At 34.9% G+C, this 17,825-nt stretch overlaps 1 protein-coding gene across 1 annotated transcript in view; it reads left to right on the top strand.

The window, feature by feature from the left end:
- LOC134281954 (SCO-spondin-like) overlaps positions 1-17,825 on the top strand; it is a 37,479-nt gene that overhangs the window by 15,740 nt on the left and 3,914 nt on the right. The window contains exons 3-15 of the mRNA XM_062764395.1: positions 1,680-1,779; positions 3,595-3,645; positions 3,736-3,927; positions 4,117-4,287; positions 4,495-4,665; positions 4,801-4,971; positions 6,641-6,811; positions 6,907-7,077; positions 7,280-7,450; positions 7,867-8,040; positions 16,811-16,999; positions 17,217-17,387; positions 17,497-17,667. Coding sequence (XP_062620379.1) covers positions 1,680-1,779; positions 3,595-3,645; positions 3,736-3,927; positions 4,117-4,287; positions 4,495-4,665; positions 4,801-4,971; positions 6,641-6,811; positions 6,907-7,077; positions 7,280-7,450; positions 7,867-8,040; positions 16,811-16,999; positions 17,217-17,387; positions 17,497-17,667 — 2,074 coding nt within the window. The remainder of the gene's footprint in view (positions 1-1,679; positions 1,780-3,594; positions 3,646-3,735; positions 3,928-4,116; positions 4,288-4,494; positions 4,666-4,800; positions 4,972-6,640; positions 6,812-6,906; positions 7,078-7,279; positions 7,451-7,866; positions 8,041-16,810; positions 17,000-17,216; positions 17,388-17,496; positions 17,668-17,825) is intronic.

Raw genomic sequence — 17,825 nt, 5'->3', positions numbered from 1 at the left:
TTAGTAGTGGGCGTGCAGGACTCCACGTCCGTCAGTATAACAGTAAGTCAACATATGGGGAGTAGATACATAACGTATGCAGGAAAAAAATACTACAAAGGAAACACCATAAAGGAAACCCTCAATAAATACGATACCTGGCAATTAGTCACGAGTGGTGACCTCACCGGAAGTTACGTCAAATCAACAAAACCTGTGTCTGTCTTCTCCGGGAACAAAAAAACCAGAATTGGATCTGGTGGGTCTTCTGACCACTTGGTTGAGCAGATGTTTCCCGTCAACACATGGGGAAAAACCTTCGCTACAGTTCCCATTCCCAAGCGATCCGTTGGAGATTATTTTAAGTTTATTGCCAGCGAAGACAACACAAGAGTGACGATATCTGGTGGATACAGCTCATCTTTTACAATTAGTAGGGCAGGATACATGGTCCAGAAGCTAATTTCTTCTAAGGCTTATTGCAAAATTGTGGCAGACAAACCCATCATGGTGGTCCAATTCGTCCAATCCCAGCAGAGTTCTTCTGAGCAGTCCGACCCTGCTATGATGATTATCCCCCCTGTTGAACAGTACGGAGCTGACTACACTTTCACAACTCCCAAATATTCTCTTGGGTCCTACAACAACTACTTCATGTTCATTGTTGAAGAAAGCAAAGCGTCTGGATTAAGAATCGACGGGAAAGCATTTCCAACAAACACCAAATTTAACAAAATCTCGGGAACCAATCTAATTGGGGGTTACATATCTATCTCCGAGGGAACCCACACGGTTCGACACACCTCACCTATCGCCATCTTTGGTGGTTTCCTGTATGGGCAGGCTAATTATGAGACATATGGGTTCACAACTGGTATGCGAATGGCCAAAGTTAACGCTGTAAGTATGCTGTTTTTGGGTGTTTTTGCAAGGGAAAAAATTAACTTATTATCTTAAGGTCAAGATTTAGTAAATGAAGGGTGCCTACATTTATCAAATTTAAAACATAAATTCCTTTATTGATGCTTTACAACTTTAGCTTGGTCAAATAAGGTGTTTCTGGGCATAAATTGAAGGTAAATAAGATGAAAAACTGTATTTTAAACTGTCATTTCATTAAAAAAAATAAGAAAACCAGTCATGAATATGGGAGTTTTTTTTCAAATTCGCCATAGGAAATGCATCCAAATTGCCTACACTCTTTCAGAAAACGGTAATCAGTATGTTCATGGCCTGTTCTTTAAATCAATATCAAATTTAATATAGGTATTCGGTTAACTTTTCATATGATTTCAAATTAAATTGAATGTCATGGAAACACCCATTTTCTACATAATTCTGCTAAAGATGTAAAGTACGGGAAAAAGAAAGTTGAAATTGATTATGGCGTCATAATGGAACAAGCGCCAAGAAATTAGTCTAAAGTTATTTACTAGATCTTGGCCTTAAATTCTAAAAACTTTACCTCTTACAATAATAATATTATCTGCATTAAACAAAGTGTATATTAGGAAATCGCGTTGGACGAACAGTATGTTTTTATTTGAATATTCATAGTATAATACCGGTATATTGTCTAGATTTATATTCCTATGCTAATTGCTGTTTTATTTATTCACATTACATGTAATGTCGCTTAAATTCATACTCCTAAACTAACTGATTATTTAAGTATTCACATTGCAAAGAATATCGCCTAGATTTGTATTCCTACGCCGACTGTGACGGGTGACGGTATTGACAATGATTGTGATGGCAAGATTGACGAGGAACTGTGTACTCCAGAAAACAAAAATAAAGGTGAAAAATCAATATTATTAAGAAATTTGTCGTAGATTTTTAGCTCACCTGAGCCGAAGGCTCAAGTGAGCTTTTCTGATCACATTTTGTCCGGCGTCCGTCTGTCCGTCTGTCTGTCCGTCTGTCTGTCTGTCCGTCTGTCCGTCTGTCTGTAAACTTTTCACATTTTCGACTTCTTCTCAAGATCCGCTGGGCCAATTTCAACCAAACTTGCCACAAAGCATCCTTGGGTAAAGGGGATTCAAATTTGTTCAAATGAAGGGCCACACCCTTTACCAAGGGGAGATAATTATGAATTAGAGAAAAATTAATGGCATTTTTAAAAAATCTTCTTCTCAAGAACCACTGGGCCAGGAAAGATGGAACTCATGTGGAATCATCCTCAGGTAGTGTCGATTCAAGTTTGTTCAAATCATGACCCAGGGGGCTAGGGTGGGGCCAAAATGGCCGACCCAAGTTTTACATAGGAATATTTAGGAAAAATCTTTAAAAATCTTTTTCTCAAGAACCACTGGGCCAGGAAAGATGAAACTCATGTGGAATCATCCTCAGGTAGTGTAGATTCAAGTTTGTTCAAATCATGACCCCCTGGGCTAGGGTGGGGCCAAAATGGCCGACCCAAGTTTTACATAGGAATATATAGGAAAAATCTTTAAAAATCTTCTTCTCTAGAACCACTGGGCCAGGAAAGATGAAACTCATGTGGAATCATCCTCAGGTAGTGTCGATTCAAGTTTGTTCGAATCATGACCCCCGGGGCTAGGGTGGGGCCAAAATGGCCGACCCAAGTTTTACATAGGAATATATAGGAAAAATCTTTAAAAATCTTTTTCTCAAGAACCACTGGGCCAGGAAAGATGAAACTCATGTGGAATCATCCTGAGGTAGTGTAGATTCAAGTTTGTTCAAATCATGACCCCTGGGGCTAGGGTGGGGCCAAAATGGCCGACCCAAGTTTTACATAGGAATATTTAGGAAAAATCTTTAAAAATCTTCTTCTCAAGAACCACTGGGCCAGGAAAGATGAAACTCATGTGGAATCATCCTCAGGTAGTGTAGATTCAAGTTTGTTCAAATCATGACCCCCTGGGCTAGGGTGGGGCCAAAATGGCTGACCCAAGTTTTACATAGGAATATATAGGAAAAATCTTTAAAAATCTTCTTCTCAAGAACCACTGGGCCAGGAAAGATGAAACTCATGTGGAATCATCCTCAGGTAGTGTCGATTCAAGTTTGTTCAAATGATGACCCCCGGGGCTAGGGTGGGGCCAAAATGGCCGACCCAAGTTTTACATACGATATATATTGGAAAAATCTTTAAAAATCTTTTTCTCAAGAACCACTGGGCCAGGAAAGATGAAACTCATGTGGAATCATCCTCAGGTAGTGTAGATTCAAATTTGTTCAAATCATGACCCCCGGGGCTAGGATGGGGCCAAAATGGCCGACCCAAGTTTTACATAGGGAGTTATAGGGAAACCTTTTAAAATCATCTTTTCAAGTAATTCAAAGCTATGATTAGAGATATTAATATGGAATCATCTTCAGGTAGTGTAGATTCTAGTTTGTTCAAATCATGAACCCCTGGGGGAAAAATTGAAGCCCCCCCCCCCCAGTAAACTTTCAGTTCTGATCTGATATGTGCTTTTTCCTAGCCAATGTGCTCAGGTGAGCGCTGTGGCCCCTGGGCCTCTTGTTCATTTGTAGGTTTAAATATAAATCTACACCAACGGCAAGGCATCTTTCTTTAACTTATGACCATTTGCTTTGAATGATAAGATTGATATGAAATTTGTCATTTTCTTTTGTTTACAGATGATGACGGCGATGGAAAGATTAACGAAGACTGTGCTAAACCTCCACCGGGTAAGTCTATAGTTTTAATCGAAACAGAGCAGCTCTTTTGTAAAAACAAAAAAATATTTGAATTAGGATATACATAATTATTTATTTTAGTTGACGGTAACTGGGCAAGTTGGACTTCCTATGGTGCATGCTCAGTGACATGTCAACCAACTTCTGGCACGGTAACTGGAACTAAAACCCGAACCCGAAGCTGTTCCAATCCGGCCCCTGCTTATGATGGAAAACAGTGTGACGGTTCCGGGACGCAAACCTCATCTTGCTCGCCAACCAATCCCTGTAGAGGTATGTTAATTTCTATTTAAATGCTTTTTAAATGCTAAAATAAATCAGTTACAAGTATAACAAAATGGTACAAGAAATTTCTAAAATGTTTGGTTTTAATTTAGTATGAACAACTCAAAACCCGAAAACCTATCCATATTTGAGTTTACTTAGATAAATGTCAATCAGAATGTATTAAACTATTTAAAGTTGACGGACAGTGGGGATCCTGGGGGTCATATGGCGCATGCTCTGTGACCTGTGGAAGTGGTTTGAAATCCCGCGCAAGATCTTGTAACAACCCTTCTCCAATTGGAGGTGGAAGTTACTGTACCGGAAGTTCTACATCAACTGCAACGTGTACATTATCTGCCTGTCCAAGTAAGTTAAACAATCTTACATTCACCTAGCTCTTTAAATACTTACACTGTGCCTTCATTGTACCTTTATGACTACATATATGTATACCATCATGATTTTTTTTCTGAAAACAGTGGATAAACATACCCAGAGAATACTGATGAAATGATTTAAATTATAGAGGTAAATTTCATTTCCTCTACATTTATTTACATGTATTTATTTCAGTTGATGGTAAATGGGGCTCATGGGGATCATACGGATCCTGTTCTAAAACTTGTGGTAGCGGAACACAATCAAGAAGTCGCTCCTGCTCTAATCCCGCCCCTCAACATGGCGGGAGATCTTGCTCTGGATCTAGTTCATCATCTCAATCTTGTAACACTCACAATTGTCCAAGTGAGTTTATCGATCACCATTTTAATAGACTTTTAATTCATTCCATTATCTCGGTGAAAAATTCCTGAAATATTTTTTTAAAAGAAGACCATTTGATTAAAATGGAAAGAAGTACCTCATATTGTACTTTTGCAGTTGATGGTAATTGGGCATCTTGGGGTTCATACGGAGCATGCTCCTTGACTTGTGGCGGCGGTGTCCAATCACGAAGCAGAACGTGTACAAACCCCACCCCTCAGTATCTAGGAAAGAACTGTGCTGGATCTGGTACATCTTCGCAAAGCTGTAACACACATAACTGTCCAAGTAAGCAGCCTTAAAAAAAACGTATCAATATATACAATGCTTGGCAAATACTACATGTAATTTTATGACTTGTATTTTATATTGAACACTAACGCATTCACCATGAAAAATGTTTATTACGAGGGGCGTTCAATAAATAATGTCATTAGGGCTCAGAAAGAAGCAAACGGCGCTTTTCAATGATTTAGTCTTCATGATTTTACTTATTAATCTATTTTAATTCAAACACATGTCCGCAACATTTTTTATCCATTTTCTGATTGTTTTTAGAACTTATTTTTGGGTATGACCCTTAGTATACTGGAAAATGGCAGATCCAATGATTTCCTGGACTTGTTTTTTCCTTCTGAAAGGTGTTTTATTCAAGTTTGGAAATAGAAACAAGTCAAAAGGTCAAAGATCTGGCAAATATTGTTAATGTGAAAAACATTAACTTTCTGTTTATCCCGTAAACCCCTTTACACTTTAGGGCGTGCGGATTTAAAAGCTGTCGTGAAGAAATTCAATGTAGTGGATTCCTGATTCTGGGTCCTTTCTCTGATAAACCTTTCAATTTCTTTGCAAAAAAACTGCTTTCTAGACACCTCCAGATATTAAACTGTCTCCCCGAATACGAATTTGAACAATAATACCACTAATATTTAAGAAAATTGCATATAAATCTGTTTTTGTGATCTTGCTTACCTTTGCTCTTAACAGACTTTCGCCGTTTTTATCAAGTACATCTTATGGTAAATTTTGTTTTAATGGTTTTAAGCAATAGATTCATGTTCCAATATCTGTTTGAATATAAAACAAACGTGGATTATTAAAATTACTGATATTATAAATTATTGTTAAGACTTTTGTACACGCTGTCGTTTTCACTAATTTTTCAAAATACAGGGTGACCTTAGAGTACCAAGCTTAATTACTGTCAAACATTTCTTTAAAACAGTGTAAACTACTCCCGATATGATGTCTATCAAATTTGCTTTGTGTCTTAAAGTCAATCATACAACATCAAATATTATTTGTTGAAATATGGCAAACAGTACATAAGTTGTTATAATTTTTGTTGACAAGGAGGGTACCCATTTTTGAAGCCCATTATATAATTTTTTATCTTTGAAATCCACCTGCTAATTTGTCTATAAAACAGGCATCCGTTGCTGTAAATATCACATATTTCAGTGAATATTTCTTTGGGATTTTTAACAAGTTTTACAGCAGCTTTAATGTTGCTTTTATTTTTACTCTAGTTTACTGATTCTTTACCATTCATTTATAATGCAGTGTCTCGAGTAGCCCTTGTTTCCCAGCTTCTCACGATAAAACTATGTGATGAAAAGTGGTCACATAAACTGTTATAAATTCATTAAAGATTCACTAATGAGAGAAAGTCAAGTTTTACGTCATATGACTACTATGTTGTATGTAATCGAGCTAATGACATTATTTATTGAACGCCCCTCGTATGTCACCAGGATACAGTTCGTCAAAAATGCAGAAATGTTGCTTTAAAAATAAGGTAAAAGTCAAAAATGGCGTATTATAATGTACGCTGAATTCGTATTAACAATAGTAACTTGTAAACTATAAACTAACCACTTTTCTGTTTGTGCAGTCACAGAGTCTTAGATTACGTCAAAGTGAATTGATTTAATTAGCATGATATTGTTATCAACAGTTGATGGATTCTGGGGCGGCTGGGGATCTTGGGCTACCTGTACAGAGACGTGTGGAGGCGGAGTCCAATCCCGATCCCGATCTTGTAGTAATCCCACTCCACAATATGGCGGAGCTTATTGTACTGGGTTCTCTTCCGACACTCAAAGATGCAACACCCACAATTGCCCAAGTAAGTATTAAAAGATGCTAATATTTTCATTTGTAGAAATGAATTAAATTGAGCTCACTTTAGAGGAAATCATTTTTCTCTATTTTAATTCTTAGTTAATGGAGGCTGGGCATCGTGGGGTTCCTGGGGAACATGTACGGTGACTTGTGGTGGAGGTACACAGACACGTTCACGAAGCTGTTCTGACCCCGCCCCTCAATATGGCGGTCTGTCCTGTCCCAGTTCTTCCACATCCAGTCAGTCCTGTAACACACAGAACTGTCCCAGTAAGTCATCTTCTATTCCACTAAAGTGTCGATTTTCTTTGTTATATTAATGAATGGATATTGAAAGGAAATGATTTTTTTCTACCAGTTCATATAAGTCTCCATAAAAATAAATATGTATAGAAAAAATGGATTTGATAATAAGATTTAACAGATAGTAACATAAATATTACCAATAAACCCGTTTTATTGTGCCAATTAGTTGATGGCGGTTTCTCTAACTGGGGATCCTGGGGTACCTGCACCGTAACTTGTGGTGGAGGAACACAGGTGCGCACGCGCAGCTGTTCTAATCCTGCTCCACAATATGGCGGTGCACAGTGTTCAGGGGCGACAAGTCAGAATCAAAACTGTAACACACAAGTCTGTATCAGTAAGTTCAATTTTCTTTTCTTATTTTCTTACATTATTTCATCAAATCATATAGGCCAATTTAAAGTATGAACATGAAATACCCGCAATCAGAAACAGTGCAAGATTAATGCTCTTGTTTTAAAGACTTTTCTTGAAAAACAAAAATTTGCAATGTGTCTTGGTAGAAATTATAATTGCGTATTGCAATAATGTTCTTAGGGAACTCAGTAATCGGATACATATGATTGGTTCTCGTTTAATAGTAATCAAACAATTATTTCATACATCAATAGTATTTTGTACATTTTAACTTATCCTAGACGTAAACAAAAAGGATACCTGAGAAAGCATACGTTTGTTGAATGTTGACCGATATTTTTTTTTTCCAAATCTCTAACCACTATATCAAATTATTAAATTCATTGTTGTGAACAGTCGATGGAGCCTGGAGTCAGTGGGGTGCCTGGGGAACCTGCTCTGTATCTTGTGGTGGCGGGAAACGGTCACGTGCTCGCACCTGTACCGATCCTAAACCAGCTAATGGCGGTAAAAGCTGTACCGGTGATTCTAGTATGTTGGAGGATTGTAATAGTCAATTCTGTCCCACTCCAGCCGCCGGAGCCTATGTACAGGTAGATACACCAATTAATATTCACATTCAGCCAACATACAAGTTATGATAAAACGTGGTCCAGATATAGTTTATAATAAATATGTGGTTTCAGTCATGGTACTGAAATAATTACTCGACATACAGGTAACAATATTGCGTAGTAGTTTACTTAAGGTTAAGATGATTTTTTAAAATATGAAATAACATAATGTAATTATATTCTACGTATAAAGGACAGTCTATTTATAAATGATAATAATTATAGTTTGTTTAAGTCTACGAACATTTCTTAATTGATGTAAAATGTATATGCACATAGATTTTACAATATTACGTAGAATCAAAGAAAGGGTTTTCTGAAAAGGATTTTCTTTTCAATTCATTAATATGTTTCACAGTATTTCTCTCTGTCTTTTCCTTTCTGTCTCTCTCACTCTCACAGACCCGCAAGTACCCTCACGCACTCTCTCAAAAATAACCGTTAATTCCTTTTAATGAACATATTTTGAAAATGTTTCACTATGGTTGCTTTTAAAATAACAGCTGTAAAATAAATATGATACTGATATTGATATAACAATCACATGTCTTCTCTAATCATTGCTCTTTCTACCATAACAGTTATGTCCTACTGGATGGTTCACCTGTAAATCGGGCGGTATAACCTGTATAGATAAAACATTCATGTGTGACTGCGCATCAGACTGCGATGACGGAAGTGACGAAACAACAGGTTATGCTGGGTGTTCTGGTGCTGTTATAGCAATGTGTGAAGAAAACAATTCCGGTAAATTCTCATATTGATGTGTTACACTTTCAATTTTATATAAACTGTTTTACGATATATTTTTTATTATATAATATTCATATTGTCTCAAAACTTATTATACTTTTTTAAAAGGTACGCTTCTGATGTCTCCTTTGGCTTTGCTTACCCTGCTGATAGCTTTGATTTTCAACATATGCCATTAAGTGTACCCGGTCGACGGGAACTGTATATTGTAAACAGAAATAGCAGATGTACAGCGTATATTCATATCAATCAAAAATTCATCAATTGCTGGACTATTTAAAAGTCCTCTGGTAACAGCAGATGACGAAGCACTGGTGGAACGGATAAAACACATATTACATGGCTTCAGCAAAAGAAAACTTATGATTGTTAGAAGATATGCATCAATACAAAACCATAGAACTGATACTGTTTTTCATTTTTAAAACATGTATTGTACTTTTGTTTCCGTTTTATTTGTTCCATATTTCTTCCTATGAAATGAGGAGGGAAATGACTCTTTTATTTTTTTTTAAATTCTAAGCCAGGCTTTCAGGTTAATGATATTAATAAAACACTGACTCTTAAGATATTTCTATGAATGTCTGGGAGTCTTATTGTTTAGTTTTAAAACTTAATATTTGATGAATTATATAAATAATGTATTGAGTCTCATTGCCTGTTTTAAGTGATATATATAACATGTATAATATAATTCACTTTATCCATTATTAATTTTTATTATTGTAATTCCATTTTCATTTGATAAAATACATGGTGACAGGATTCTGAATGCCAATATATTGTACAGTCTTTTCCTTAATACATAATATATGATACGCATGTACATAATTAAAGCTTGTACGAGGGGTGATCAAAAAGTTCGCAAACTATCTCTATATCTACAAAACCACAATTCAGATTAGAATGAAATTCGGTACACACATAGCCATACACAAGGTCTATAAATAACATATGCTGAATAAAGTTTCTCTCCTTGTTTGTGACGTCACAATGTGAAAATGACGTCACTATTTAGGTCACTTGTGACGAAAAATGGTTGTCTCAGTCGACCTCGTTCACCAAACGACTGTACAATTTATTGTAATATCTTAAAAATCCCTCTACATTATCATATAATAATTTTTACACAGTTTATTGAGATAAATGAGTTCCTATAAATTCAATTAATGATTGGATTAATCGTTTTAGTGAAGGAAGGCTGATGGTTAAAAATGATACTTGTCATCTTGCCCAGTGAAAGCAAGTTTGAAAAGATATGTATTTTTAATTAAGCAATTTGCTATCAAAGACCTCCAATTAGCACTTTGAAATATAGTTGAATATTTGAACAATGATATAAGTATTAAATACCTAAGATATCGTTTACTTTAGATTTTAAACATATTAGATATGATAAAAAGGATGCACCCATTCTCTATCCACCTTGAATAAAGGTCTCTCCTGAGACAGAAGATTTGTGTTTTAATGGTCGCCATGCTTATTTTTGGAAAGGATGTTATTATCCACCCATTCTGTTGCCGAGATATGACCATTTCTGACAAATTAACTGTTCTTGTCATAAAAATTAACTCACATGGAAAGAAATATAAAACTCGGAAAAATCTTTTAACTTTTGTGACAGAACGCTACGGAGGGGGTCACGTGACTGCCAATATCACGTGATTCGCGCATGCGCAGAACGTTGGTTGATGTGCATTAAAATCGGGGAGGATTAATTTAAAATATAATCAACATTAAAACCAAATATTGTTTCTTGTATGGAAGTTATTCAATTAGTTTGCGAACTTTTTGATCACCCCTCGTACATGCGCTTTATAGGAGGCATTCTTTCCATTTCAAATTTTGATGAAATGAATGTTGTAAATTAAAATGTTTGAAGTACATTTTGATATTTTTATCACACTTTTGACATTGGGAGACTGATCCCAATGGGATGGGACAGACTCCAGTGTGGCAGGGGAAATCTCAAAGGAATAAATCTCTATGGCAAAGGACAAAAACAGTAGGTTAGGACCTCAACGACAGTTTTTACCAGTAGACTTTGGTGAATGTACATCTCGAGTGACACGGGACCATTATAAGGTCTTATACAAAGGAGCAGCGTATATTAACATTTTTAAATTTTATCAAATATAAATATCTAATCCTATTTGTCTAAAGGCCATAAACGGGTGGATTTTTTTGAATTACGATATGAATTGAAACAAAAAAAAAAAAGATCTTTTGAAGACTATTTTTTTCTTTCAAACGATGACGGTGGTGTACTTAAATAATTGCGTTTTTCAAAGTTAATTGAACTTAATTGATTTCTAGAGTATTCTTGAATATTAACCTTTAAACCATCTCTAATATCATAAACAGATTAACGAAATCTACAAGGACTGGTCTTATCTCGGATTATTTGTTTTCTTTTGTTCCAAGATTAGCAAGACTGTACAGATGTGAAACATATATTAACCTTTAATGTATTTAGGTATTGGGGTGAGAGGCTCAAAAAATCCCTTTGAACCATACTATATACATGTATTTCTGTTTAAATATATATATTTAACTGATTCGTTGACCTTTAAATTAGGTAGAAATGATGCGAGTTAGTCATACTCATTTTGGAACCACGTCAGAATTAATTAAAAACGCTATCACCTTTAAAGATAAAAAATGTCATAAAAGACAAATTTAGTTTTGAGAAGAAAAATTACTGGTATAATTTTTTTCACAGATCATTTAATTATTCGGAAAATGTTTGTATAATTTAAAGTTTTAATTTTTCTTATAAAATTTAAAGTTTCAAGTTTGTATAATTTTCTACGAGGATACAAAACTATTTATTTAAACAAGATACTTTTAAACTTATTTCAGGAATCTTACTGATAGGTGCATCATGGGTACATCATGCAGAATATTTAAATTATATAAATAATGAGTCATGATAGTAACGATCACGAGAATTAAAGATATGGGAAACAGAAATCCCAAAAAATCTGAAGGAAATATCTACAGAGGTTATTGTTAAACACTGTTGAAAATATAAAGTTTATAAATTATCCTGTAAAATGTATTAAGGAAACAATATCCTTAACTTTCTACATTCAATACCGTTTTGCACTTTTTATATCTTAAAATTTCCTATTCAACTTCTAAATATCCAAATCAAAATCTCAAATTCAAATGTTTTACATAGAGATTTAGAACTTTAAAATTCAATATCAAACTTTTTTAAATTTTAACTCTTTTTTAAAAAATTGAATTGTTTTATAAATGGAAAATAAATTTGCTCGCAATGGAAATTCACATTTGAAAACATTTTCTAAAAGTAATAAAAACTGGTGTTCTTAAGAAATGAGTGTAGTAAACAGTTAAACTAAACATCCAACGGAGAGAGAAAAAAACATAAAAAAAGGTGAAGAATCTTAAATGCTCCCAGAAATTCTCATGATTCAAATTGTCAAAAGGACGTATTAAATTTATATTTATATGGATGAAGACCAAAGATTGATATGAAAATTAGTCTATTCATGGCCATGCACGTTTATAAAACTTGATTAATTAAGTCAGCTAAAAATATGTCAAACGTACAATTTATAAATCATATTTCACCATATTTTGAATGCCATATTATTTCTTCTTTGCCAATTTTCCCTTTTGTACTAATTACCAATAACCTGACATTAATCGTCAGTAGGGCCTTTAGTAAAGTTTAGCGTGTCAGCTCTATCGTTTACACATTTTAATCATAATACTTTAATCTTGTGTATAAAACAGGAAAATTATTTCTCCGTCCTTTAGTAACCAACGACCTTTTGTAGAAATGGGTGAGAGAATATATGCTATGTTTATATTTATATAGTGAAAAAGAAAAATATGAAAATTTTAAAACGAATTTGAACAAATTTAGGAAGTTAAAATTATACGAAATTCTTTAACTTTTGAGCATAAATATGGAAACAAAATTGTTTTCCTTTGTAGTATTATATATGTGTTTCATTTTCTTTTCAAAATCTGGAATTTGGGTTTGGATATGCATTTAAAAAGAAGTGAATATTATTTAAAAAAAAATGGGTTTTTTAAATCAAAAAAGGGCTCATGAGTAATATTGTGTCAATATTTTTCGAAATCAATTTTGGGAAAGGCAAAATTGATATATTTTATTTCTTTTGAATTAGGTCAATCCAATTCGTGATGACTGGATTGAAATGTGTTTTTTAAATAATGCAGAAATAAGTATCGTTTTAGAACAGATATTAGAAATGACCAACTAAATGTTAAAAAAAAACTTCATGGGAGATTATCAGTACATGTTGAAAAGAAAAGAAATGCAAAGGAACAGAATTGGAGAAAAAAAGGTTTACAAAAGGAAAAACAATTTATATTAATTATCGTTAAGTATTGAAGATAACATTCTCATTCTACAAGTGAAAATTAGAGAAGCTTTAGTAAATGAACTATTGCAACTTTAAGTAAATTTTGGTATCTGTACCTGTTTGATAAATCAACTAATCATGTGATGCATTGATTTACAAGGTGGCTTAAAACGGAGCGTAGTGACGCTTTTAGCGTTAGCAGCCGTCGTTTTAGGTAGGTGAATTTCAATCTCCTATATTCATGTATTTAAAAAAAATCATTAAATGTTTTTAATATAAAATTAAAGAAAAAGAATATTAGAAAATTAAGGAAATCAATTTTAATTTCCTGGAATTTTTATGTTTAGTTATTATCAAATAAGCAAAAATCAAACAAAATTATATCAAAAGTTGAGTAAATTAGACAATGCCTTAAATTGGATGATAGTAAAAATTGAAATTAAAAGTGAAATTTAATTCAAAAGTGAAGGAATGTTTTCTTCTATTTTCGTAAGTGCAAAGCACCAGTGAAAACATGGAGAGAAAATATGTTTCCAGAGTGAAAATTTTAATATATCGCTATAAATTAATTGAATATTATATTCTCTGTTCGTTGCATTTTCTTCGGGTTTCGCTTTAATTTTAGGAGAGAACTTAAAAATTACGGAAAAACAGATCTCAGTAAATTTCAATAATTTACTTTAAAGATTAATTATATCATTTATATAAAAAGTTAAACTATAAAATTATCAAATAAAATGTTTTTTGGCACTCAACATTTCTAGGTGTTGTTTTACAGACTTCAGAGTTAGGGTTCATGAATTTCACAATATCATAAAATTATTGCATCGATAAATTACAGGTTTTTGTTGTTGAAAATGTTGTCGATTTTTGAATTAAAGGTGTTTTTAATGTATTGGCAAATTATATGCCTAATTTGGCAACAAAATTATTATTTTTAACATGGAATTAAAATTCTAATACAGTCGATGACTGTTGGCACCATATAATTATAATTCTTATATTTTTCCATCAGGAGCCCCAGATAACAGAGGAACTGAGTTTGTCATTGGTTTCATGGAAAACAATGGCGTCTATATAAAAGTGGAGCTCTTTGTCACCACCTCTCGTACCACAACGGTCAGCGTGACGGTGGACTCCCCCAAATGTACCAACCCCAGGATCTCCGAGTCCTTCACCGTCACTGCAGGACAGGTCAAACAGCTGTTCTTCCACCCAAGCATCAGGTTTAATGCTAAATATTCATTTACTTAGCCCATTTCACCTGATTCTACCTATCATATTTCGGAGGTCGTGTTTACTCTGCTTCAATTTCGTATTCTTTAATGGATCTTTGAGCTTGAATACTGTTTGCAATCTCCATACATATTTCACCTAAAGATAAAGGTTTGAAATAAAAAGATAAATAGTTTTTAAATATTTGCCTTACTTTTGTTTATCAACAGTTTTTGAACTTATAATACGGTAATGTTGCAGAAGTTTTGTATAGACAGAGAAAGACGAGACGCATATTTTTGCATTACTAGTACAGTTCAGATATCCGAACCCCAGATATCTGTATGCCTCAGTATCCGTACGATTTTTCGTCAGGACAGAATTTTTAAATGTTATTTTGTCCTGTTTAACTGGTGATTCAGGTATCTGGACGCTTCACATATCCGGACAAATTGACTAGGAACTAAAGTGTCTGGATAAATGAGGCTCCACTGTATATAAATATAACTGATAGTAAATTATTTGAAAAGAACATTGCTTACCTACTTGTTTTTTCCCAGATAAAAAACAAAAGCTTACGAAATCCTCAATATATCATTGTAGAATGGCAGGATCTACTAAATCTAGTAAAGGCATACGAGTTAAGGCCTCGGACGAAGTAGTTATTTACGGGGTTAACAAGGAGCAGTACTCCTGCGACGGCTTTGTTGGTCTACCAATAGATGTACTGTCCGACGAGTACTACCTGGTCACGTGGTACCCTCCTTCTAGGCAGAGTGAGTTGTTAGTAGTGGGTGTGCAGGACTCCACTTCCGTCAGTATAACTGTAACTCAACACATTGGGAGCAGATATATAACTTATGGCGGCAAAAGATACTATAAAGGAAACGTTGTAAAAGAAACCCTCCATAAATACGATACCTGGCATTTGGTCACGAGTGGTGACCTCACCGGAAGTTACGTCAAATCAACAAAACCTGTGTCTGTCTTCTCTGGGAACAGGAAGACCAATATTGGGCGTGGTGGTTCCTCTGACCACTTGGTAGAACAAATGTTTCCCGTCAACACTTGGGGAAAAACCTTCGCTACAGTTCCCATTCCAAAGCGATCCGTTGGAGATTATTTTAAGTTTATTGCCAGCGAAGACAACACAAGAGTGACGATCTCTGGTGGATATAGCTCATCATTTACAATCAGCAGGGCAGGATACATGGTTCAGAAGCTGATCTCTTCGAAGGCTTATTGCAAGATTGTGGCAGACAAACCCATCATGGTGGTCCAATTTGTCCAATCCCAGCAGAGTTCTTCAGAGAAATCTGACCCTGCCATGATGATTATACCCCCTGTTGAACAGTACGGTGCTGACTACACTTTCACCACTCCAAAATACTCACTTGGTTCTTACAATAACTACTTCATGTTCATCATAGAAGAAAGCAAAGCAGGCGGATTGAGAATCGATGGAAAAAATTTCCCAACAAACACCAAATTCAACAAAATCTCGGGAACCAATCTCATTGGAGGTTATATATCTATCTCAGAGGGAACCCACACGGTCCGACACACCTCACCTATCGCCATCTTTGGTGGTTTCCTGTATGGGCAGGCTAATTACGAAACCTATGGATTCACAACTGGTTTGAGATTGGCCAAAGTTAACGCTGTAAGTACTTGCTTTTTGCTTGTAGAGGATAGGAAAACGAATATAATTTTGATTTTGAACACACAAGTTTCCACGCCTAATTGTTATACTGAAGATATTTCATAAAGCATGTACTATAAAGACGGCAAAGGATTTCAATGACATATTCCTTTCAAACATATCCGCACAAAATGTTTAAGACTCAAATAAAAATAAAGTTAAAGTAAAAACTTGTTTTAATACTGAATATTCATATTGTATGCTATATCACTTAGATTTGTATTTCTACGCAAACTGTTTATTCATAGTATAATGTTTTTTGCCTAGATTTGTATTCCTTCGCCGACTGTGACAGGTGACGGTATTGACAATGATTGTGACGGCAAGATTGACGAGGAACTGTGTACACCAGAAAACAAAAATAAAGGTTAGAGTTCAACAGCTAAACGTAAACAGAATATATTCAAGAGTTTTCCTTGATTGCTGATTTGTTCTTTTGTCTTTAGTATATTTATTCCCAGTATTAAAAAGAATTCACAACTTAATCTTATTTAAAAAACTATTTTATGACGTTTTCTAGTTTTGAATGACGTTATTCATTTCTACTTATAGATGATGACGGTGATGGAAAGATTAATGAAGACTGTGCTAAACCTCCACCAAGTGAGTTTCCTGTTGAAATTGCAGAGTCCTCATTTGGTTATCAAAATCAAATACTGATTTTGACTGAACATATATTTCTATCTTAGTTGATGGTAATTGGGCTAGTTGGACATCTTACGGCGCATGCTCAGTGACATGTAAGCCAACATCTCGTACGGTGACTGGAACTAAAACCCGAACCAGAAGCTGTTCCAATCCGGCCCCTGCCTACGATGGGAAACAGTGCGCTGGGTCAGGCACTCAAACATCATCGTGTTCGCCAACCAATCCCTGCAGAGGTATGAATCTACGTATAATCACTTAAAAATTTCAACTACTCGTACAATTTTTGGGTGAAGTTTTCCACGAACCACCCTTTTTGCTTATAAAAAGAAAAACAAACTTTTTTGTTTTGATTTCCTTTAAACATTTAATAAAGAATGCAATAATTTTTTTCTGGCTATAGGAAAAGATCCTGTAGTACACTGTAATCATTTTTCCTTTTTCAAATTCTAGTTGACGGAAAGTGGGGATCTTGGGGGTCATATGGCGCATGCTCCGTCACCTGTGGAAGTGGTTCAAAATCCCGTTCTAGATCCTGTAACAACCCTGCCCCAGCAGGAGGCGGAAGTAACTGCCCTGGAAGCACTTCATCGACTGCAACTTGCACATTGTCTGCTTGTCCAAGTAAGTGATACTCTAACGACAGTTGAACATATTAAGACATCAGTGTACATATGTTCATGTATATCTAGGATTACTAAGAAAATCTGAAAAAGATCTTCATTTGTTTCAGTTGACGGTAAATGGGGCTCATGGGGATCATATGGGTCCTGTTCTAAAACTTGTGGTAGCGGAACACAATCAAGAAGTCGCTCCTGCTCTAACCCCGCCCCTAGATATGGCGGAAGATCTTGTTCTGGGTCTACCTCATCGTCACGAAGTTGCAACACACACAATTGTCCAAGTGAGTTTATTGATCATCAGTTAAATAAACCTTTAATTCATTCCATTACCTCGGAGTTAGTCTAGCGTTGTTCAATGTACATAAAAATGACATTCCATCGATTTGTTTCGTCTTTTTTTCAGTATTTCAGCATTAAATTTTGCAAATTATATTACAGT

Source organism: Saccostrea cucullata, unplaced genomic scaffold (genome assembly GCF_032062105.1).
Source record: "Saccostrea cucullata isolate Sc308-1 unplaced genomic scaffold, CSIRO_AGI_Scuc_v1 ctg837, whole genome shotgun sequence".
NCBI classification, from domain to species: Eukaryota; Metazoa; Mollusca; class Bivalvia; order Ostreida; family Ostreidae; genus Saccostrea; species Saccostrea cuccullata.
This window is presented reverse-complemented; position numbering and strand designations above follow the sequence as displayed.